This window comes from Thalassophryne amazonica, chromosome 2, assembly GCF_902500255.1.
Source record: "Thalassophryne amazonica chromosome 2, fThaAma1.1, whole genome shotgun sequence".
NCBI lineage: Eukaryota > Metazoa > Chordata > Actinopteri > Batrachoidiformes > Batrachoididae > Thalassophryne > Thalassophryne amazonica.
The window spans coordinates 159,057,366-159,082,735 of NC_047104.1; the positions used below are offsets into that span (position 1 = coordinate 159,057,366).

The 25,370-nt window shown below is 41.8% G+C and overlaps 1 protein-coding gene across 3 annotated transcripts in view; it reads left to right on the forward strand.

Moving 5' to 3' along the window:
- Positions 1 to 19,735, forward strand: part of tspan4a (tetraspanin 4a) — a 1,052,607-nt gene extending 1,032,872 nt beyond the window's left edge. For all 3 annotated transcript variants that reach the window (XM_034160143.1, XM_034160139.1, XM_034160132.1), the window contains 2 exons: positions 4,710 to 4,793; positions 19,535 to 19,735. In XM_034160143.1, coding sequence (XP_034016034.1) covers positions 4,710 to 4,793; positions 19,535 to 19,603 — 153 coding nt within the window. In that variant the 3' untranslated portion in view covers positions 19,604 to 19,735. The remainder of the gene's footprint in view (positions 1 to 4,709; positions 4,794 to 19,534) is intronic.
- Positions 19,736 to 25,370: the final 5,635 nt, after the last annotated feature.

Genomic DNA, 25,370 nt, shown 5'->3' on the forward strand with positions numbered 1-25,370 from the left:
CGCCAGCGAATGTGAGCATTTGCCCACTCAAGTCGGTTACAACAACGAACTGGAGTCAGGTCGAGACCCCGATGAGGACGACGAGCATGCAGATGAGCTTCCCTGAGACGGTTTCTGACAGTTTGTGCAGAAATTCTTTGGTTATGCAAAGCGATTGTTTCAGCAGCTGTCCGAGTGGCTGGTCTCAGACGATCTTGGAGGTGAACATGCTGGATGTGGAGGTCCTGGGCTGGTGTGGTTACACGTGGTCTGCGGTTGTGAGGCTGGTTGGATGTACTGCCAAATTCTCTGAAACACCTTTGGAGACGGCTTATGGTAGAGAAATGAACATTCAATACACGAGCAACAGCTCTGGTTATCATTCCTGCTGTCAGCATGCCAATTGCACGCTCCCTCAAATCTTGCGACATCTGTGGCATTGTGCTGTGTGATAAAACTGCACCTTTCAGAGTGGCCTTTTATTGTGGACAGTCTAAGGCACACCTGTGCACTAATCATGGTGTCTAATCAGCATCTTGATATGGCACACCTGTGAGGTGGGATGGATTATCTCAGCAAAGGAGAAGTGCTCACTGTCACAGATTTAGACTGGTTTGTGAACAATATTTGAGGGAAATGGTGATATTGTGTATGTGGAAAAAGTTTTAGATCTTTGAGTTCATCTAAAACAAAATGGGAGCAAAACCAAAAGTGTTGCGTTTATATTTTTGTTGAGTATACTAATACTACTTAAAATAATATTAATTTCGACAAGTAAAATATTTAGAGAGAATTTAAATGTTAGAAAAATGCTAGAATGAATTTAATAGTTACATTTATAAACAATGTAGGTTAGAAATTGCATGTTTTACTGTTACAGTGCTGTCAACAGTTAAATATGAGGTCAAGAAAGACGTCTTTATTTTACTTTTTATAAAACAAGTATTTATTTTCATTGAAGTCAAGAAAGGGTGACTATAAAGTAAGTTTTGGCAAAACAGGTATCATTGTCATGTTGAGGTGGCAGAGGGTTGTTGTCGGCAGCTGGGAAAAGTAACTAAAAAAGTAACTAGTAATCTAACTTAGTTACTTTTACAATTGAGTAATCAGTAAAGTAACTAAGTTACTTTTTCAAGGAGTAATCAGTAATCAGTAAATGGATTACTTTTTCAAAGTAAATGTGGCAACACTGTATATATATATATATTTCTTCCACAGCTTACAAGTCAACATGATACAACTTTTAACTTTGTGTTGTGTCTTCAAAATCGCTCTTTTGCGCGCTCTCCACCTGTGTTGCCGCACAGCTCCTGCTCTTAGCTGCTCCACTGGACTTATCTTCCATGGCTTTAAACACACATCCACTTTCACGCAGTCACCCAAATTTTAACTTTGTGTTCATCCAATATTGACTGAAATATCACTCTTTTGTGAGCTGGCGTTCTGCCTAAATGCTCGTTTGAAGCGTGATGATGAGTCACTGCCTCAGTGCGCACACACAGTGGCGCTCATGTGATCCATTAATTCCAGAAGAGATTAGAGGCATTTTCGGCATCCAAGGTTTGGCAGAAAATGATTAATCCACTACAAAATAATTATTTTATATATAGTCCAGCGCACAGAGCAGGTGCAATTGTGTGCGCAAGAGGAGAGCTGTTCCAAAAATAGCCTCTCAGGTCCTGCGAAGGTGCCAGGTGCACGGATAATGGACTTTTGCAGACTCGTAAGCACCACACAAATGCCTCTAAGCTGTCACAGTAACTTGAACACAAACTGCGCCACGCTGTTGTTGCTAAATTTTGAACATCTTGAAATTAGCGCCACACTCAGAGAGGAGCTTCGTTAACTAAAGATAATGCCTCTAAGAGCCACTCAGAGCCACTATACTGCCACGATAGCTCACGAAACAAAAAAAACAGGGTGTGTGGCTCCTTCTTCACTCGGTGGGACCGAGGTTTAATCCAGAGATGGAGAACTTTAAACTGTCACACACATCATTGTATGACACGGACTTACAGAGCTGCAGCTGCATAAATCAGGCTTTAAATTAATTAAATAAATCATCATAAATGGTAAGTTTATGTACATTTGATAGTTTAACTATTTGGATATTTATTTTGATAGCACCTGTACCTGGATGTGTTTCTGTATGTGGAGAAATATTTTTTAAAAAATGCTGAAAACATTAAAGGTTCATTCAGTAGTTCAACACAGTTGGAACCAAAATAGCGCCACATTCTGAGTTTACGTCACTCTCTGAATTAAGGACTCTAAATCAGTATTAATCATGACCCTATCTGTTTAACATCTGATGGTCAGTTTGGCAGAAGGGAGGGGTGCTTGAGATTTTATTGGCAGAAAATGTCCTGTTCTGAGTTTGGATGTTCTCTGAGTTGGACAGGTTTCATTAAACTGTCTAATAAATCCCATTTGAACTGATGTTGATTAGAACACGTGTGTGCCGTTTGGGGCCCTCGGACCTTTTTGACCCTTTGTGCAGCACAGGAACTGAACTGTTGGTGTAGTGTCCTCAGACGTCATAGGTTCGTCCAGGGAGGACTTGGGGAGATCAGATACTTTGTAAAAAAGAAAGGGGGGTAAGGTAACATTTGTCCCCGGCCTCTGGGGGACTCTTTGTAAGACAGTGATTTTCCATCAGTGGAAACAGACAGTTTGTTGTTCTGACACGAGTCTAGACGTTTTCATGATGTTTAAACAACAACCGTTTGTTCTTTACATTAAATGCACATGTCATGGTTGGGTTCTGATAACCAGCAGAATATGTTCAAGCAGTGATCTTTAATCAAAGACAGGTAATATGACATCAAGAGTCATATACAGGTGCTCACTGCTCAAAGCACAGAGTCCAAAAATCAAACTGCAGGGTCAAAGGTCACAAAAGAAAATACAGGACATCTGACTTTGAAGACAAAACCCCCAGAAAACACGAGGACAAAAACAACAAATGGACCAGCAACCAGGAAGCTGGAAGAAAGATTATAAATACACGGGAGGAGATTAGAATTAACCACAGGAAGCAAGCAAATCAAACAAGAACAGAAAACACCGTGTCAAAGTAAAACAGGAAGTAGGAATAAATACAAAACTGAGAATGCACCACAGTATATAAAAACACAGAGGACAGAAGCAGGAACATGACCAAAAACACATACCGGGGACAGACGGCAGGGACGTGACAAAAAAAAAACACATACCGGGGACAGACGGCAGGGACGTGACCAAAAACACATACCGGGGACAGACGGCAGGGACGTGACCAAAAACACATACCGGGGACGTGACAAAAAAAAAAAAACACATACCGGGGACAGACGGCAGGGACGTGACCAAAAACACATACCGGGGACGTGACAAAAAAAAAAAAACACATACCGGGGACAGACGGCAGGGACGTGACCAAAAACACATACCGGGGACAGACGGCAGGGATGTGACCAAAAACACATACTGGGGACAGACGGCAGGGACGTGACCAAAAACACATACCGGGGACGTGACAAAAAAAAAAAACACATACCGGGGACAGACGGCAGGGACGTGACCAAAAACACATACCGGGGACAGACGGCAGGGATGTGACCAAAAACACATACCGGGGACGTGACAAAAAAAAAAAACACATACCGGGGACGTGACAAAAAAAAAAAAACACATACCGGGGACAGACGGCAGGGACGTGACCAAAAACACATACCGGGGACAGACGGCAGGGACGTGACCAAAAACACATACCAGGGACAGACGGCAGGGACGTGACCAAAAACACATACCGGGGACAGACGGCAGGGACGTGACCAAAAACACATACCGGGGACGTGACAAAAAAAAAAAACACATACCGGGGACAGACGGCAGGGACGTGACCAAAAACACATACCGGGGACAGACGGCAGGGACGTGACCAAAAACACATACCGGGGACGTGACAAAAAAAAAAAACACATACCGGGGACAGACGGCAGGGACGTGACCAAAAACACATACCGGGGACAGACGGCAGGGACGTGACCAAAAACACATACCGGGGACGTGACAAAAAAAAAAAACACATACCGGGGACAGACGGCAGGGACGTGACCAAAAACACATACCAGGGACAGACGGCAGGGACGTGACCAAAAACACATACCAGGGACAGACGGCAGGGACGTGACCAAAAACACATACCGGGGACAGACGGCAGGGACGTGACCAAAAACACATACCGGGGACGTGACAAAAAAAAAAAACACATACCGGGGACAGACGGCAGGGACGTGACCAAAAACATATACCGGGGACAGACGGCAGGGACGTGACCAAAAACACATACCGGGGACGTGACAAAAAAAAAAAACACATACCGGGGACAGACGGCAGGGACGTGACCAAAAACACATACCGGGGACAGACGGCAGGGACGTGACCAAAAACACATACCGGGGACGTGACAAAAAAAAAAAAACACATACCGGGGACAGACGGCAGGGACGTGACCAAAAACACATACCGGGGACGTGACAAAAAAAAAAAAACACATACCGGGGACAGACGGCAGGGACGTGACCAAAAACACATACCGGGGACAGACGGCAGGGACGTGACCAAAAACACATACCGGGGACAGACGGCAGGGATGTGAACCATTTAACGTGTGTGTGTGTGTGTGTGTGTGTGTGTGTGTGTGTGTGTGTGTGTGTGTGTGTGTGTGTGTGTGTGTGTGTCCACAGCCGTGCTACGAGCGGGTGAAGGACTGGCTTCATGAGAACCTGGTGGCCCTATGGATCTTTGCTCTCTGCACAGCTCTCACTCAGGTAATCCTTCTTCCAACCTGCTGCACTCGTTTTCTTTCTTTCCTTTTCAGCCACTCGTTAACTCGCTCCTTGATTTAAAAAAACGTTTCAGACCGCAGCTCGTACTTTGACATGAATAAACTGCAGTTCTTTGTTGAATAAAGGATTTTCTGTTGAAAACAGGATCTTATAGAATTCTGTCCTCTCACAGCACAAAATGACAAATATGTTGCTCACAAAAGTAAAATCACACGTTTTCCTGTGATGCTGTGAAATTAAGGGGGAAAAGCCAAACTTGGACAGTTCTGGCAGAAATATTCATCATTTTATTTGATTCAGATAATTCAGCTTTTATGTTTTTGTGTCACTAAACGCCCACGTGTGTCTCCTACAAGCAACAGGAATTTCACCGTGAAGTAATGTGTCACACATTTATTATTATTAAATACAGATTGTAATGTTTCGGTCGTTAGAATTCATGGAGTCATTTGTAACAATAAAAAAGGGGAAAGAAACCAAAATCCTGAAAACAATTCAAATTTTTCTTCTGATTCACTGTAATGAATGAATTGAAGTGACTGATCAATCAATCAATCAATCAATTTTTTTATATAGCGCCAAATCACAACAAACAGTTGCTCCAAGGCGCTTTATATTGTAAGGCAAGGCCATACAATAATTATGTAAAACCCCAACGGTCAAAACAACCCCCTGTGAGCAAGCACTTGGCTACAGTGGGAAGGAAAAACTCCCTTTTAACAGGAAGAAACCTCCAGCAGAACCAGGCTCAGGGAGGGGCAGTCTTCTGCTGGGACTGGTTGGGGCTGAGGGAGAGAACCAGGAAAAAGACATGCTGTGGAGGGGAGCAGAGATCAATCACTAATGATTAAATGCAGAGTGGTGCATACAGAGCAAAAAGAGAAAGAAACAGTGCATCATGGGAACCCCCCAGCAGTCTACGTCTATAGCAGCATAACTAAGGGATGGTTCAGGGTCACCTGATCCAGCCCTAACTATAAGCTTTAGCAAAAAGGAAAGTTTTAAGCCTAATCTTAAAAGTAGAGAGGGTGTCTGTCTCCCTGATCTGAATTGGGAGCTGGTTCCACAGGAGAGGAGCCTGAAAGCTGAAGGCTCTGCCTCCCATTCTACTCTTACAAACCCTAGGAACTACAAGTAAGCCTGCAGTCTGAGAGCGAAGCGCTCTATTGGGGTGATATGGTACTGTGAGGTCCCTAAGATAAGATGGGACCTGATTATTCAAAACCTTATAAGTAAGAAGAAGAATTTTAAATTCTATTCTAGAATTAACAGGAAGCCAATGAAGAGAGGCCAATATGGGTGAAATATGCTCTCTCCTTCTAGTCCCCGTCAGTACTCTAGCTGCAGCATTTTGAATTAACTGAAGGCTTTTTAGGGAACTTTTAGGACAACCTGATAATAATGAATTACAATAGTCCAGCCTAGAGGAAATAAATGCATGAATTAGTTTTTCAGCATCACTCTGAGACAAGACCTTTCTGATTTTAGAGATATTGCGTAAATGCAAAAAAGCAGTCCTACATATTTGTTTAATATGCAGTTTAGCTAATTGGTGTGTGTCCTCTGGCTTCATGGATAGATAAAGCTGGGTATCATCTGCGTAACAATGAAAATTTAAGCAATACCATCTAATAATACTGCCTAAGGGAAGCATGTATAAAGTGAATAAAATTGGTCCTAGCACAGAACCTTGTGGAACTCCATAATTAACTTTAGTCTGTGAAGAAGATTCCCCATTTACATGAACAAATTGTAATCTATTAGACAAATATGATTCAAACCACCGCAGCGCAGTGCCTTTAATACCTATGGCATGCTCTAATCTCTGTAATAAAATTTTATGGTCAACAGTATCAAAAGCAGCACTGAGGTCTAACAGAACAAGCACAGAGATGAGTCCACTGTCCGAGGCCATAAGAAGATCATTTGTAACCTTCACTAATGCTGTTTCTGTACTATGATGAATTCTAAAACCTGACTGAAACTCTTCAAATAGACCATTCCTCTGCAGATGATCAGTTAGCTGTTTTACAACTACCCTTTCAAGAATTTTTGAGAGAAAAGGAAGGTTGGAGATTGGCCTATAATTAGCTAAGATAGCTGGGTCAAGTGATGGCTTTTTAAGTAATGGTTTAATTACTGCCACCTTAAAAGCCTGTGGTACATAGCCAACTAACAAAGATAGATTGATCATATTTAAGATCGAAGCATTAAATAATGGTAGGGCTTCCTTGAGCAGCCTGGTAGGAATGGGGTCTAATAAACATGTTGATGGTTTGGATGAAGTAACTAATGAAAATAACTCAGACAGAACAATCGGAGAGAAAGAGTCTAACCAAATACCAGCATCACTGAAAGCAGCCAAAGATAACGATACGTCTTTGGGATGGTTATGAGTAATTTTTTCTCTAATAGTTAAAATTTTGTTAGCAAAGAAAGTCATGAAGTCATTACTAGTTAAAGTTAATGGAATACTCAGCTCAATAGAGCTCTGACTCTTTGTCAGCCTGGCTACAGTGCTGAAAAGAAACCTGGGGTTGTTCTTATTTTCTTCAATTAGTGATGAGTAGAAAGATGTCCTAGCTTTACGGAGGGATTTTTTATAGAGCAACAGACTCTTTTTCCAGGCTAAGTGAAGATCTTCTAAATTAGTGAGACGCCATTTCCTCTCCAACTTACGGGTTATCTGCTTTAAGCTACGAGTTTGTGAGTTATACCACGGAGTCAGACACTTCTGATTTAAAGCTCTCTTTTTCAGAGGAGCTACAGCATCCAAAGTTGTCTTCAATGAGGATGTAAAACTACTGACGAGATACTCTATCTCACTTACAGAGTTTAGGTAGCTACTCTGCACTGTGTTGGTATATGGCATTAGAGAACATAAAGAAGGAATCATATCCTTAAACCTAGTTACAGCGCTTTCTGAAAGACTTCTAGTGTAATGAAACTTATTCCCCACTGCTGGGTAGTCCATCAGAGTAAATGTAAATGTTATTAAGAAATGATCAGACAGAAGGGAGTTTTCAGGGAATACTGTTAAGTCTTCTATTTCCATACCATAAGTCAGAACAAGATCTAAGATATGATTAAAGTGGTGGGTGGACTCATTTACTTTTTGAGCAAAGCCAATAGAGTCTAATAATAGATTAAATGCAGTGTTGAGGCTGTCATTCTCAGCATCTGTGTGGATGTTAAAATCGCCCACTATAATTATCTTATCTGAGCTAAGCACTAAGTCAGACAAAAGGTCTGAAAATTCACAGAGAAACTCACAGTAACGACCAGGTGGACGATAGATAATAACAAATAAAACTGGTTTTTGGGACTTCCAATTTGGATGGACAAGACTAAGAGTCAAGCTTTCAAATGAATTAAAGCTCTGTCTGGGTTTTTGATTAATTAATAAGCTGGGATGGAAGATTGCTGCTAATCCTCCGCCTCGGCCCGTGCTACGAGCATTCTGACAGTTAGTGTGACTCGGGGGTGTTGACTCATTTAAACTAACATATTCATCCTGCTGTAACCAGGTTTCTGTAAGGCAGAATAAATCAATATGTTGATCAATTATTATATCATTTACCAACAGGGACTTAAAAGAGAGAGACCTAATGTTTAATAGACCACATTTAACTGTTTTAGTCTGTGGTGCAGTTGAAGGTGCTATATTATTTTTTCTTTTTGAATTTTTATGCTTAAATAGATTTTTGCTGGTTATTGGTAGTCTGGGAGCAGGCACCGTCTCTACGGGGATGGGGTAATGAGGGGATGGCAGGGGGAGAGAAGCTGCAGAGAGGTGTGTAAGACTACAACTCTGCTTCCTGGTCCCAACCCTGGATAGTCACGGTTTGGAGGATTTAAGAAAATTGGCCAGATTTCTAGAAATGAGAGCTGCTCCATCCAAAGTGGGATGGATGCCGTCTCTCCTAACAAGACCAGGTTTTCCCCAGAAGCTTTGCCAATTATCTATGAAGCCCACCTCATTTTTTGGACACCACTCAGACAGCCAGCAATTCAAGGAGAACATGCGGCTAAACATGTCACTCCCGGTCCGATTGGGGAGGGGTCCAGAGAAAACTACAGAGTCCGACATTGTTTTTGCAAAGTTACACATCGATTTAATGTTAATTTTAGTGACCTCCGATTGGCGTAACCGGGTGTCATTACTGCAGACGTGAATTACAATCTTACCAAATTTACGCTTAGCCTTAGCCAGCAGTTTCAAATTTCCTTCAATGTCGCCTGCTCTGGCCCCCGGAAGACAATTGACTATGGTTGCTGGTGTCGCTAACTTCACATTTCTCAAAACAGAGTCGCCAATAACCAGAGTTTGATCCTCGGCGGGTGTGTCGTCGAGTGGGGAAAAACGGTTAGAGATGTGAACGGGTTGGCGGTGTACACGGGGCTTCTGTTTAGGGCTACGCTTCCTCCTCACAGTCACCCAGTCGGCCTGCTTTCCCGGCTGCTCGGGATCTGCCAGGGGGTAACTAACGGCGGCTAAGCTACCTTGGTCCGCACCGACTACAGGGGCCTGGCTAGCTGTAGAATTTTCCACGGTGCGGAGCCGAGTCTCCAATTCGCCCAGCCTGGCCTCCAAAGCTACGAATAAGCTACACTTATTACAAGTACCGTTACTGCTAAAGGAGGCCGAGGAATAACTAAACATTTCACACCCAGAGCAGAAAAGTGCGGGAGAGACAGGAGAAGCCGCCATGCTAAATCGGCTAAGAGCTAGTAGCTACGCTAAGCTAGCGGATTCCTAAAAACACGCAAAGTGAATAATGTGTAAATAATTTAGAGGTGATTCAGCAGAAGGAGTGCTTTAGTTAAGGCACGTAAAGATTACACTGTGAAACAAATCGTTATCTAGATAATTAGATCAATCTAACTGCGCAGATTAAACAGCTAACAGATACAGAAAAACACCGCTGTGCTCCGGAACAGGAAGTGATACAATACCGCAGTGAGAGCCAACCACCAGTAGAGACAAGCAAGCTGATGTGTTTGTGTTTTACGAGCAGTGAAATACGTGATCGCCACGACTCCAACGAACTTCCTTTTAAAATCTGAGTGAGTCATGAATTTTGAAAATATGTTCAATGTTAAAGGATATGGATTTTTCCAGTTTTCCAAGATTTTTCCTGACTTTGACCTATGACTTGAAAATTGAATTTAATCAGTTCTTGCCTATCAGGATATGAATCATCAGTAAATATTTGATAACAATATATGAAAAATTGTGGGCTCCAGGCTGTTCACAAATAAACAAACAGGGAAGAAAACATAAATGTGTTTATATCACACAAGATAAGACTGAAGGAGGGGCAGTGGTGTGTTTTCTACAGGAACACTGGAGGGACATTTTACTGTTGTGCTTTGTTTTATTGAAATTATTCAACTGTTCTAGTGTACGTTGTATAAATGTGGAACAATATTTAAAATGTTATTCGAAAGATGTACATCAGGCTGGGCGAGATCTCTGACCACTTCACCTATGAACATTTGCATCAATCAAACACTTTCTGGTTACAGAGCATCCACAAAGTATTCACAGCACTTCACTTTTTTCCACATTTTATGTTACAGCCTTATTCAAAAATGGATGAAATAAGTTTTTTTCCCCTCAAAAATTCTACACACAACACCCCATAATGACAATGTATAAAAGGTTTCGGGTTTTTTTTTTGTTGTTCTTTTTGTTTTTAGATTTTTGCAAATTTATTAAAAAGCATGTCCATACGTATTCACACCCTTTTGTTCAATACTTTGTTGATGCTCCTTTGGCAATAATTATAGCCTCAAGTCTTCTTGAATATGATGCCACAAGCTTGGTGCACCTATCTTTGGGCAGTTTGGTCCATTCCTCTTTGCAGCACCTCTCAAGCTCAGTCAGGTTGGATGGGGAGTGTCGGTGCACAGACATTTTCAGACCTCTCCAGAGATGTTCAATCAGATTCAGGTCTGGGCTCTGGCTGGACCACTCAGGGACATTCACAGAGTTGTCCTGAAGACACACCTTTGATATCTTGGCTGTATGTTTAGGGTCATTGTCCTGCTGAAAGATGAACCGTCGCCCCAGTAAATGGTAAATGGACTGCATTTATATAGCTCTTTACAATAATGCCTCACATTCACCCCGGTGTCAGGCTGCTGCCATACAAGGTGCTCACTACACACTGGGAGCAACTAGAGGATTATGGACCTTGTCCAAGGGCCCTTAGTGATTTTCCGGTCAGGCTGGGATTTGAACCGAGGATCTTCTGGTCTCAAGCCCAACCCTTAACCACTAGAACATCACCTCCCCAGTCTGAGGTCCAGAGCACTCTGGAGCAGGTTTTCATCCAGGATGTCTCTGTACTTTGCTGCATTCATCTTTCCCTCAATCCAGACTAGTCTCCCAGTTCCTGCTGCTGAAAAACATCCCCACAGCATGATGCTGCCACCACCATGCTTCACTGTAGGGATGGTACCTGGTTTCCTCCAAACGTGATGCCAAAGAGTTCAATCTTTGTCTCACCAAACCAGAGAATTTTGTTTCTCCTGGTCTGAGAGTCCTTCAGGTGCCTTTTGTCAAACTCCAGGTGGGCTGCCATGTGCCTTTTACTAAGGAGTGGCTTCTGTCTGGCCACTCTACCATACAGGCCTGATTGGTGGATTGCAGCAGAGATGGATGTCCTTCTGGAAGGTTCTCCTCTCTCGATAGAAGAATGCTGGAGCTCTGACATATCACAACAAACAGTTGCCCCAAGGCGCTTTATATTGTAAGGCAAGGCCATACAATAATTATGTAAAACCCCAACGGTCAAAACGACCCCCTGTGAGCAAGCACTTGGCTACAGTGGGAAGGAAAAACTCCCTTTTAACAGGAAGAAACCTCCAGCAGAACCAGGCTCAGGGAGGGGCAGTCTTCTGCTGGGACTGGTTGGGGCTGAGGGAGAGAACCAGGAAAAAGACATGCTGTGGAGGGGAGCAGAGATCGATCACTAATGATTAAATGCAGAGTGGTGCATACAGAGCAAAAAGAGAAAGAAACACTCAGTGCATCATGGGAACCCCCCAGCAGTCTACGTCTATAGCAGCATAACTAAGGGATGGTTCAGGGTCACCTGATCCAGCCCTAACTATAAGCTTTAGCAAAAAGGAAAGTTTTAAGCCTAATCTTAAAAGTAGAGAGGGTGTCTGTCTCCCTGATCTGAATTGGGAGCTGGTTCCACAGGAGAGGAGCCTGAAAGCTGAAGGCTCTGCCTCCCATTCTACTCTTACAAACCCTAGGAACTACAAGTAAGCCTGCAGTCTGAGAGCGAAGCGCTCTATTGGGGTGATATGGTACTATGAGGTCCCTAAGATAAGATGGGACCTGATTATTCAAAACCTTATAAGTAAGAAGAAGAATTTTAAATTCTATTCTAGAATTAACAGGAAGCCAATGAAGAGAGGCCAATATGGGTGAGATATGCTCAGGAGGGTGCTAACTAGAGCACAATAGGTGCTAATTAGAGCTATTGTTTAGTCACTAGCCTATAGCAGTCTGCCTCTCAGTAGGTGGGGTCTGGTTAGGTTTAAAACTCCAGCTTTTGTGACTTCTTGATTATTCTTCTCTACAAGAGTCAAGACAGAAGTCAGACCACCAGAGCAAGAATTTTAGCTGAGGAAGCTTCTGCAATTTGAAGTTTGGGTTGTTGAACTAATGACCTGCTGATTGTAGCCACTTTGTGTTGTTGAACTAATGACCTTCTGATTGTAGCTGTTTGGATTGTTGACCTAATGACCTGCTGATTGCAGCTGTTTTGGGTTGTTGAACGAATGACCTGCTGATTGCAGCTGTTTTGTGTTGTTGAACTAATGACCTTCTGATTGTAGCTGGTTTTGTGTTGTTGAACTAATGACCTTCTGATTGTAGCTGTTTGGATTGTTGAACTAATGACCTGCTGATTGCAGCTGTTTTGGGTTGTTGAACTAATGACCTGTTGATTGCAGCCGTTTTGGGTTGTTGAACTAATGACCTGCTGACTGCAGGTGGTGTCCAACAAATGAGGTGGGCTTCATAGATAATTGGCAAAGCTTCTGGGGAAAACCTGGTCTTGTTAGGAGAGACGGCATCCATCCCACTTTGGATGGAGCAGCTCTCATTTCTAGAAATCTGGCCAATTTTCTTAAATCCTCCAAACCGTGACTATCCAGGGTTGGGACCAGGAAGCAGAGTTGTAGTCTTACACACCTCTCTGCAGCTTCTCTCCCCCTGCCATCCCCTCATTACCCCATCCCCGTAGAGACGGTGCCTGCTCCCAGACTACCAATAACCAGCAAAAATCTATTTAAGCATAAAAATTCAAAAAGAAAAAATAATATAGCACCTTCAACTGCACCACAGACTAAAACAGTTAAATGTGGTCTATTAAACATTAGGTCTCTCTCTTCTAAGTCCCTGTTGGTAAATGATATAATAATTGATCAACATATTGATTTATTCTGCCTAACAGAAACCTGGTTACAGCAGGATGAATATGTTAGTTTAAATGAGTCAACACCCCCGAGTCACACTAACTGTCAGAATGCTCGTAGCACGGGCCGGGGCGGAGGATTAGCAGCAATCTTCCATTCCAGCTTATTAATTAATCAAAAACCCAGACAGAGCTTTAATTCATTTGAAAGCTTGACTCTTAGTCTTGTCCATCCAAATTGGAAGTCCAAAAAACCAGTTTTATTTGTTATTATCTATCGTCCACCTGGTCGTTACTGTGAGTTTCTGTGAATTTTCAGACCTTTTGTCTGACTTAGTGCTTAGCTCAGATAAGATAATTATAGTGGGCGATTTTAACATCCACACAGATGCTGAGAATGACAGCCTCAACACTGCATTTAATCTATTATTAGACTCTACTGGCTTTGCTCAAAAAGTAAATGAGTCCACCCACCACTTTAATCATATCTTAGATCTTGTTCTGACTTATGGTATGGAAATAGAAGACTTAACAGTATTCCCTGAAAACTCCCTTCTGTCTGATCATTTCTTAATAACATTTACATTTACTCTGATGGACTACCCAGCAGTGGGGAATAAGTTTCATTACACTAGAAGTCTTTCAGAAAGCGCTGTAACTAGGTTTAAGGATATGATTCCTTCTTTATGTTCTCTAATGCCATATACCAACACAGTGCAGAGTAGCTACCTAAACTCTGTAAGTGAGATAGAGTATCTCATCAATAGTTTTACATCCTCATTGAAGACAACTTTGGATGCTGTAGCTCCTCTGAAAAAGAGAGCTTTAAATCAGAAGTGCCTGACTCCGTGGTATAACTCACAAACTTGTAGCTTAAAGCAGATAACCCGTAAGTTGGAGAGGAAATGGCGTCTCACTAATTTAGAAGATCTTCACTTAGCCTGGAAAAAGAGTCTGTTGCTCTATAAAAAGCCCTCCGTAAAGCTAGGACATCTTTCTACTCATCACTAATTGAAGAAAATAAGAACAACCCCAGGTTTCTTTTCAGCACTGTAGCCAGGCTGACAAAGAGTCAGAGCTCTATTGAGCTGAGTATTCCATTAACTTTAACTAATAATGACTTCATGACTTTCTTTGCTAACAAAATTTTAACTATTAGAGAAAAAATTACTCATAACCATCCCAAAGACGTATCGTTATCTTTGGCTGCTTTCAGTGATGCTGGTATTTGGTTAGACTCTTTCTCTCCGATTGTTCTGTCTGAGTTATTTTCATTAGTTACTTCATCCAAACCATCAACATGTCTATTAGACCCCATTCCTACCAGGCTGCTCAAGGAAGCCCTACCATTATTTAATGCTTCGATCTTAATATGATCAATCTATCTTTGTTAGTTGGCTATGTACCACAGGCTTTTAAGGTGGCAGTAATTAAACCATTACTTAAAAAGCCATCACTTGACCCAGCTATCTTAGCTAATTATAGGCCAATCTCCAACCTTCCTTTTCTCTCAAAAATTCTTGAAAGGGTAGTTGTAAAACAGCTAACTGATCATCTGCAGAGGAATGGTCTATTTGAAGAGTTTCAGTCAGGTTTTAGAATTCATCATAGTACAGAAACAGCATTAGTGAAGGTTACAAATGATCTTCTTATGGCCTCAGACAGTGGACTCATCTCTCTGCTTGTTCTGTTAGACCTCAGTGCTGCTTTTGATACTGTTGACCATAAAATTTTATTACAGAGATTAGAGCATGCCATAGGTATTAAAGGCACTGCGCTGCGGTGGTTTGAATCATATTTATCTAATAGATTACAATTTGTTCATGTAAATGGGGAATCTTCTTCACAGACTAAGGTTAATTATGGAGTTCCACAAGGTTCTGTGCTAGGACCAATTTTATTCACTTTATACATGCTTCCCTTAGGCAGTATTATTAGACGGCATTGCTTAAATTTTCATTGTTACGCAGATGATACCCAGCTTTATCTATCCATGAAGCCAGAGGACACACACCAATTAGCTAAACTGCAGGATTGTCTTACAGACATAAAGACATGGATGACCTCTAATTTCCTGCTTTTAAACTCAGATAAAACTGAAGTTATTGTACTTGGCCCCACAAATCTTAGAAACATGGTGTCTAACCAGATCCTTACTCTGGATGGCATTACCCTGACCTCTAGTAATACTGTGAGAAATCTTGGAGTCATTTTTGATCAGGATATGTCATTCAAAGCGCATATTAAACAAATATGTAGGACTGCTTTTTTGCATTTACGCAATATCTCTAAAATCAGAAAGGTCTTGTCTCAGAGTGATGCTGAAAAACTAATTCATGCATTTATTTCTTCTAGGCTGGACTATTGTAATTCATTATTATCAGGTTGTCCTAAAAGTTCCCTAAAAAGCCTTCAGTTAATTCAAAATGCTGCAGCTAGAGTACTGACAGGGACTAGAAGGAGAGAGCATATCTCACCCATATTGGCCTCTCTTCATTGGCTTCCTGTTAATTCTAGAATAGAATTTAAAATTCTTCTTCTTACTTATAAGGTTTTGAATAATCAGGTCCCATCTTATCTTAGGGACCTCATAGTACCATATCACCCCAATAGAGCGCTTCGCTCTCAGACTGCAGGCTTACTTGTAGTTCCTAGGGTTTGTAAGAGTAGAATGGGAGGCAGAGCCTTCAGCTTTCAGGCTCCTCTCCTGTGGAACCAGCTCCCAATTCAGATCAGGGAGACAGACACCCTCTCTACTTTTAAGATTAGGCTTAAAACTTTCCTTTTTGCTAAAGCTTATAGTTAGGGCTGGATCAGGTGACCCTGAACCATCCCTTAGTTATGCTGCTATAGACGTAGACTGCTGGGGGTTCCCATGATGCACTGAGTGTTTCTTTCTCTTTTTGCTCTGTATGCACCACTCTGCATTTAATCATTAGTGATCGATCTCTGCTCCCCTCCACAGCATGTCTTTTTCCTGGTTCTCTCCCTCAGCCCCAACCAGTCCCAGCAGAAGACTGCCCCTCCCTGAGCCTGGTTCTGCTGGAGGTTTCTTCCTGTTAAAAGGGAGTTTTTCCTTCCCACTGTAGCCAAGTGCTTGCTCACAGGGGGTCGTTTTGACCGTTGGGGTTTTACATAATTATTGTATGGCCTTGCCTTTCAATATAAAGCGCCTTGGGGCAACTGTTTGTTGTGATTTGGCGCTATATAAAAAAATTGATTGATTGATTGCAGCTGTTTTGGGTTGTTGAACTAATGACCTGGTGATTGCAGCTGTTTTGGGTTGTTGAACTAATGACCTGCTGATTGCAGCTGTTTTGGGCTGTTGAACTAATGACCTGCTGATTGTAGCCACTTTGGGTTGTTGAAATAATGATGTGCTGATTGCAGCTGTTTTGGGTTGTTGAACTAATGACCTGCTGATTGTAGCCACTTTGGGTTGTTGAAATAATGATGTGCTGATTGCAGCTGTTTTGGGTTGTTGAACTAATGACCTGCTGATTGCAGCTGTTTTGGGTTGTTGAACTAATGACCTGCTGAATGTAGCCGGTTTTGTGTTGTTGAACTAATGACCTTCTGATTGTAGCTGTTTGGATTGTTGAACTAATGACCTGCTGATTGCAGCTGTTTTGGATTGTTGAACTAATGACCTGTTGATTGCAGCTGTTTTGGGTTGTTGAACTAATGACCTGCTGATTGTAGCCACTTTGGGTTGTTGAACTAATGACCTGCTGATTGCAGCTGTTTTGGATTGTTGAACTAATGACCTGCTGATTGCAGCTGTTTTGGGTTGTTGAACTAATGACCTGCTGAATGTAGCCGGTTTTGTGTTGTTGAACTAATGACCTTCTGATTGTAGCTGTTTGGATTGTTGAACTAATGACCTGCTGATTGCAGCTGTTTTGGATTGTTGAACTAATGACCTGCTGACTGCAGCTGTTTTGGGTTGTTGAACGAATGACCTGCTGATTGCAGCTGTTTTGGGTTGTTGAACTAATGACCTGCTGAATGTAGCCGGTTTTGTGTTGTTGAACTAATGACCTTCTGATTGTAGCTGTTTGGATTGTTGAACTAATGACCTGCTGATTGCAGCTGTTTTGGATTGTTGAACTAATGACCTGTTGATTGCAGCTGTTTTGGGTTGTTGAACTAATGACCTGCTGATTGTAGCCACTTTGGGTTGTTGAAATAATGACATGCTGATTGTAGCCAGTTTGGGTTGTTGAACTAATGACATGCTGATTGCAGCTGTTTTGTGTTGTTGAACTAATGACCTGGTGATTGTAGCTGTTTTGGGTTGTTGAACTAATGACCTGCTGATTGTAGCCACTTTGGGTTGTTGAAATAATGATGTGCTGATTGCAGCTGTTTTGGGTTGTTGAACTAATGACCTGCTGACTGCAGCTGTTTTGGGTTGTTGAATGAATGACCTGCTGAATGTAGCCGGTTTGTGTTGTTGAACTAATGACCTTCTGAATGTAGCCGGTTTTGTGTTGTTGAACTAATGACCTTCTGAATGTAGCCGGTTTTGTGTTGTTGAACTAATGACCTTCTGATTGTAGCTGTTTGGATTGTTGAACTAATGACCTGCTGATTGCAGCTGTTTTGGATTGTTGAACTAATGACCTGTTGATTGCAGCTGTTTTGGGTTGTTGAACTAATGACCTGCTGATTGTAGCCACTTTGGGTTGTTGAAATAATGACATGCTGATTGTAGCCAGTTTGGGTTGTTGAACTAATGACCTGGTGATTGTAGCTGTTTTGGGTTGTTGAACTAATGACCTGCTGATTGTAGCCACTTTGGGTTGTTGAAATAATGATGTGCTGATTGCAGCTGTTTTGGGTTGTTGAACTAATGACCTGCTGACTGCAGCTGTTTTGTGTTGTTAAACTAATGACCTGCTGATTGCAGCTGTTTTGGGTTGTTGAACTAATGACCTGCTGAATGTAGCCGGTTTTGTGTTGTTGAACTAATGACCTTCTGATTGTAGCTGTTTGGATTGTTGAACTAATGACCTGCTGATTGTAGCCACTTTGGGTTGTTGAAATAATGACATGCTGATTGTAGCCAGTTTGGGTTGTTGAACTAATGACATGCTGATTGCAGCTGTTTTGTGTTGTTGAACTAATGACCTGGTGATTGTAGCTGTTTTGGGTTGTTGAACTAATGACCTGCTGATTGCAGCTGTTTTGGGTTGTTGAACTAATGACCTGCTGAATGTAGCCGGTTTTGTGTTGTTGAACTAATGACCTTCTGATTGTAGCTGTTTGGATTGTTGAACTAATGACCTGCTGATTGCAGCTGTTTTGGATTGTTGAACTGGGTCTTGACATGAACATTTCCAAGTCACTGAACATGTCTTGGGCTTCAGTTACGTCATAATAACATACAAACCGTGTGGTGCTGTGTGCGGTAAATCTGTCTGAGTGATCGTGCAAGAAGGTCAAGTGAGGGAAGCCACCAAGACGCCCGTGACGAGGGCTTCTGTGGTCATTTATAACTAGAGAATCTGTGTATAGTTCAACTTATGTCTGTTGTATCACCAGTTATACAGTTTCATGTTGCAGTGGCAAAGAGAACCTCATTTTTTCCAGAGTTTGCCAGAAGGCACATGAGAGACTCGTGGCTAGATTTGATTAAGCTGTATATTGTGACGCATCAGACAGATGGTGATCAGCCACAGAAGCCTGGAGCTCCATCAGACTTGGACATCTTGGTGGCTTCCCTCACTGATGTCTTCTTTGCACTTGTCTTGTTTGGTCACTCAGTTTTTGAGAAGTGCTGACTCCATATTTACCACATAGTGCCACAGGGTTTGTATTTCTTAGTTTTTGGTGTAAATGAAGTCCAAGGCACGTTCATTGACTTAGAAATGTTCATGTATTCATCCCATGGCTTGTCTCAAGAACACTGGCTGTAAAAGTGATTTGTAACAATAATCCGTATATGTAGTTTGTCTAATTACTGAAAATGGAGCACTGTGTATTTTTTAAACCCCTTTGAATTAAAGCTACATCACTGGAGCTCTTGGTGAAATTCTATTGTACCTGCAGTAACGGTAATTGTCCACCATGTGGCCATATTGCTCCACTTCAAGAACACTTGGACATATGACTACAAAGCTGGTGCTTATAGTAGCAGATAAGAACATATAAGAAGATAAGAACTGTGGTGGAGTACAGATGAAAAATTTCACAAACTACGCCTGTCCAAATACTTATGAACCTGCCTGTATGTACAGAGTTCGCTGTGACTTTTCAGATGTCTTTGCTGTGTTTGTACAGATCCTGGGTCTGGTCTTTTCCATGACGATGTTCTGTCAGGCGGTGAAAGTAGAAACCTTCTTTGCCTAGTGGCCGGCCGCCGCGCCCTTCATCGCCATCCGACTGTCCGTCGTTGGGGAGGATCAGCTTTAGCTCCGCCTTCCCGGCGGTCTCTGCTTTCTGGCCCTCATCCTGGTTGGACAGATTCCTGCTGCCAAAAAAGCACATGAGTGTGTTACCTGAGTTCTTCTCTGTGTCAAACGCTAGTTTCTGTGATACATATTTGACGTAGCGGTTTTATGAACTATATGAAGGTGTATCAAATGTAACCCTTTTTAAAATATACCTTTTAATTTATTTCATGGTTTCTGTGATTTCAAGTGAGAGCAGCAGCTGGGAAAAAGCACTGATGAAGTGCTGCAAGTGCATGTGTGCCGGCGTATATTAAAGGTCTGGGCTCCACGCGGTGTCGTTCTTTCTGTGTCGGTCATGTGACTGCACGTGTGCACTGGGCGGGGCGTCTGGGCTCAGAATGTTCTGAAGCTTCCCACTGACTTCTCTCACTGACTTGCAAATTCCTGCTCGGTATTAGATGTCGTTTTTTGTTGGATTTTGGAGTTGGATTTTCAGGGAACAGGAGCGACGCCAGATGATTGTGTCACAGGAATTTAAATGAACCTGGATCCTCAGAGCCCCCCCGCGCAGAGGAAAACAAAAACCGCTGGTTCACAAACTCTGCAGCAGTGACGACTCTTTACAGGGCCTCAGTTTTCTTACATTTATCTGAAATAAAAAGAAAGTCTGTGACCGCTGAGCCGACGTCCTGCAGCAGTTTCAGACCATCAGAGACATTCGATCTGCCAGTAGGTGGCGTTCATGCTAACCACGTTCATCTCACGGGACACGTACTGAAACACGCCATGCCGATCCACACGGGACCGACGCACCGTATTAGACTCAGACAGACTTTAGAACTACAAGTATTAATACCAGCTTTTTGGCATCAAAATTAATCCTATATCTTGAAAATAACCCTCCACCACTTGAATGTAACAAAGTATGGTCTATATTCAATTATCTGGCTATTCCACTATGTGTAAAGTTTGTCCATGCTCAAAAACTTTATAAACACAATTGTTTCACAAAGGTTTTATTTCAGTAACACTGTGTAAATAACAGAACTTAGGAGGAGGCCATCCATCCATCCATCCATTTTCTTCCGCTTTATCCGGAGTCGGGTCGCGTGGGCAGCAGCTCACGCAAAGCCGCCCAGACCTCCCAATCCACACACACCTCCCCCAGCTCCTCCAGTGAGAGATGTAGTCCCTCCAGCATGTCCTGGGTCTTCCCCGGGGCCTCCTCCCAATGCGACGTGCCCAGAACACCTCTCCAGCAAGGCGTCCAGGGGGCATCCGTAAAAGATGCCCGAGCCACCTCAACTGACTCCTTTCGATGTGGAGGAGCAGCGGCTCGACTCCGAGCTCCTCCCGAGTAGGAGGAGGCCATGCTCTTCAAAAACTTTAAAAACATAAACCATTGTCAAAGGTTTTATTTCAGTAACACTGTGTGAATAACAGAACTTAGGAGGAGGCCGTGCTCTTCAAAAACTTTAAAAACATAAACCATTGTCAAAGGTTTTATTTCAGTAACACTGTGTGAATAACAGAACTTAGGAGGAGGCCGTGCTCTTCAAAAACTTTAAAAACATAAACCATTGTCAAAGGTTTTATTTCAGTAACACTGTGTGAATAACAGAACTTAGGAGGAGGCCGTGCTGTTCAAAAACTTTAAAAACACAAACCATTGTCAAAGGTTTTATTTCAGTAACACTGTGTGAATAACAGAACTTAGGAGGAGGCCGTGCTGTTCAAAAACTTTAAAAACACAAACCATTGTCAAAGGTTTTACTTCGGTAACACTGTGTGAATAACAGAACTTAGGAGGAGGCCGTGCTGTTCAAAAACTTTAAAAACACAAACCATTGTCAAAGGTTTTACTTCGGTAACACTGTGTGAATAACAGAACTTAGGAGGAGGCCGTGCTGTTCAAAAACTTTAAAAACATAAACCATTGTCAAAGGTTTTATTTCAGTAACACTGTGTGAATAACAGAACTTAGGAGGAGGCCGTGCTGTTCAAAAACTTTAAAAACATAAACCATTGTCAAAGGTTTTACTTCGGTAACACTGTGTGAATAACAGAACTTAGGAGGAGGCCGTGCTGTTCAAAAACTTTAAAAACACAAACCATTGTCAAAGGTTTTACTTCGGTAACACTGTGTGAATAACAGAACTTAGGAGGAGGCCATGCTCTTCAAAAACTTTAAAAACATAAACCATTGTCAAAGGTTTTATTTCAGTAACACTGTGTGAATAACAGAACTTAGGAGGAGGCCGTGCTGTTCAAAAACTTTAAAAACACAAACCATTGTCAAAGGTTTTATTTCAGTAACACTGTGTGAATAACAGAACTTAGGAGGAGGCCGTGCTCTTCAAAAACTTTAAAAACACAAACCATTGTCAAAGGTTTTATTTCAGTAACACTGTGTGAATAACAGAACTTAGGAGGAGGCCGTGCTGTTCAAAAACTTTAAAAACATAAACCATTGTCAAAGGTTTTATTTCAGTAACACTGTGTGAATAACAGAACTTAGGAGGAGGCCGTGCTGTTCAAAAAACTTTAAAAACATAAACCATTGTCAAAGGTTTTATTTCAGTAACACTGTGTGAATAACAGAACTTAGGAGGAGGCCATGCTCTTCAAAAATGTTAAAAACATAAACCATTGTCAAAGGTTTTATCAAATTCTTTAGCCTGAGATCTTGTTTTTGGCTTGGCAATGACACTTGATTTACTACAACTTGCCATAGACCATGGGGCTTAGCTTGAAAGAGGCTTAGAAATGAAGTTTCGTTTGACATATGAGCGAACAACCTGAAAACACTTATTCCTAGTTAATTTAGGGGTGCTAAATTAAAAAATGATGTTTTCTTGGTCATAAATGTGCACATTAACCCTTCACGCCCCAAAACGTACAATATAAGAGCAAAACTCTAAAAATTGTTTAATTGTGGTGAAAAATGAACAGACAACCTGAAAATAGGTATCCTTAGGTATTTTTGGGGTGCTCAATTCAAAAATGATGTTTTCTGGGTCATAAAACTGGATATTAACCCTCCACGAACCAAAACTTGCACTATAAGAGCAAAATTCTTAAAAATGGGATAAATGTGTGCAACATGAAATTGTGCATGATTTTTCATGAAAATTTTGGAATATCCAATGAAAGTGATATACTCTTTCCTGACAAAAACATATTTCACATTAACCCTTTACATGCCTGGAAAGTACATGTGTATGGTGCACGAGAACTTTAAATTCAAACTGAAATGGTGAGAAAAAAAATACATTAATGATATTTAAAGTACCAAATCACTCAAACAAATTTGAATATTTCCTTAAAATAAATTTGGTACGTGTATTAACTCTTTTAAGTATCATGTCTATTAAGTGAATCACACAATACTGATATGCATCATGCCATGCCACTCAATTAATTCATCTATTAATTAGTGCATGCCATGCCATTAGTCATGCAGGGTAACCAAAGTGTTTTTAAATAGCTCACCCCTTTCATTTCCTCCTGATCTGTGAACTTCTGTTGTATGGCTGGGGGGCCTGGCTGCCGGTTTGTTTGCCTTTTGTGTTTCCTCCCAGGTGGCATGCATTTGGGACTGAGTGGCTGTGTTGCTGAGGCTGTTAGGACTTCACCCTGATCACCTGCGGCTCGTCAGGACTCACAGCTGAGGTGCATCTATATGGATTGGAACATGGTGGCATTTAAGACTGGAGTATACAGTGTGGATTTGCCAGAGACTCGACCTTGTGACCAGACGGGTGAGATCGTCGTCTCGGGAGCCATCTCATCATCAGTGGATGCAGAGAACGTCCAGGGTTTGATGCACGGTCTGTGAAAGAGGAGGGGGTGAGGTCTCACGCTCGTCAGCACACTTCCTGAGGTACGTTAGATTTTGTGACTAACATTTATACAGTCAGTAAATGTGGTGTCCCTCACACCTTATTATATTGAGCTGTACGTTAGTCATGTATCGGCTTCCACTGCAGTGGAGTTTTGTGAACTGGATGTTCCATGCCTGCAGGTTGGGAAGCCAGATTAGTAATCAAGCCAGGAAGTGTTTGCTGTTTGTACACCTTAAGTGTTCTCTCTGTGTGTAGAGTGTGGACTCACATAATGGTTCCTTCTTTCACAGACTCGGTTTGTTGCGGCCACCTGGGGGGTGTCGGCGGGGTCCTTGGGTCCGAACGGCTTCTGGCTCCGGACCGTTAGCACTGCTGGGAGCGCACCGTATCACCACCACGCCAGACCGCACACTCTTTAGTTGTTTTGTATCACATCACTGTTATGTATTAAATTCAGTTAGCCTTTGTACCGTGCTCTGCTTATTTCATACTGGGTCCTTCAAACGCTGGTCGGTTCTCCGTGCTGCGTCCGACACATAACAACTTCCTCTATTAGACATTAAACACCTTCCCTTTGACTCAGTAAATCCATAACGTAGCACAAATTACTTCAAATATCCTGTGGCTAAAATTCTAACTATATTTATCAACTGTCTCTGTAAGAGTTACTGTCTATAAATCAGAAATATTTAAATTTTTCATGTCTATTGGCCATCACTTTCCCCTGAATCCAGGTCCGAGTCTGAGGCCAACTCATCTTCATCCTCTTGTGGCTTTTCCCCAGAATTTGAACAGTCTAAGCACCTACACAGTTCTGTGCAAGGTCGGCTATGTTCAAGACATGAGCATTTCCCTTTGATGCAATCTGTCTTTTCTGGTGGTTTGTCTGTGCACTACAAGTATTTCATTGTATACGATGGGTTTTTTTGCAGACATGAAGCAGACATCTCAGAAAATCCTGTATCAAATATGATACACTTGGAGTTATAAGGTTAAGAACTGCAGTCATATTAAAACAAAGACTGTAGATTTGAAACAGCTGTTACTAATTAATGTGCAGGTAATATTTCCAGAAAAATGGCATTCTGGCACATTTGTACCATTAATCAGAGGATACAAGAGTCAGATCTTTGTTCAGTAATGGGTCAAACGAAATTTCATATTTCTGTGGAATGCCCCATGGTCTACCATGCTGTGACTTGAAAGTACATGTGTAATTGCATGATCCCTGTAATAATATCAGTACTTATGTAGCTTTTGTGACTTCTCTAAAACAAGTACTACCAAGTCAGGAGCATTATACAGTAGTGTTCAGAATAATAGTAGTGCTATGTGACTGAAAAGATTAATCCAGGTTTTGAGTATATTTCTTATTGTTACATGGGAAACAAGGTACCAGTAGATTCAGTAGATTCTCACAAATCCAACAAGACCAAGCATTCATGATATGCACACTCTTAAGGCTATGAAATTGGGCTATTAGTAAAAAAAAAAGTAGAAAAGGGGGTGTTCACAATAATAATAGTGTGGTATTCAGTCAGTGAGTTTGTCAATTTTGTGGAACAAACAGGTGTGAATCAGGTGCCCCCTATTTAAGGATGAAGCCAGTACCTGTTGAACATGCTTTTCTCTTTGAAAGCCTGAGGAAAATGGGACGTTCAAGACATTGTTCAGAAGAACAGCGTAGTTTGATTAAAAAGTTGATTGGAGAGGGGAAAACTTACACGCAGGTGCAAAAAATTATGAATTAAAAATTATAGGAAAATGGAAAACAACCATCAAAATGGATAGAAGAATAACCAGAATAGCAAAGGCTCACCCATTGATCAGCTCCAGGATGATCAAAGACAGTCTGGAGTTACCTGTAAGTGCTGTGAC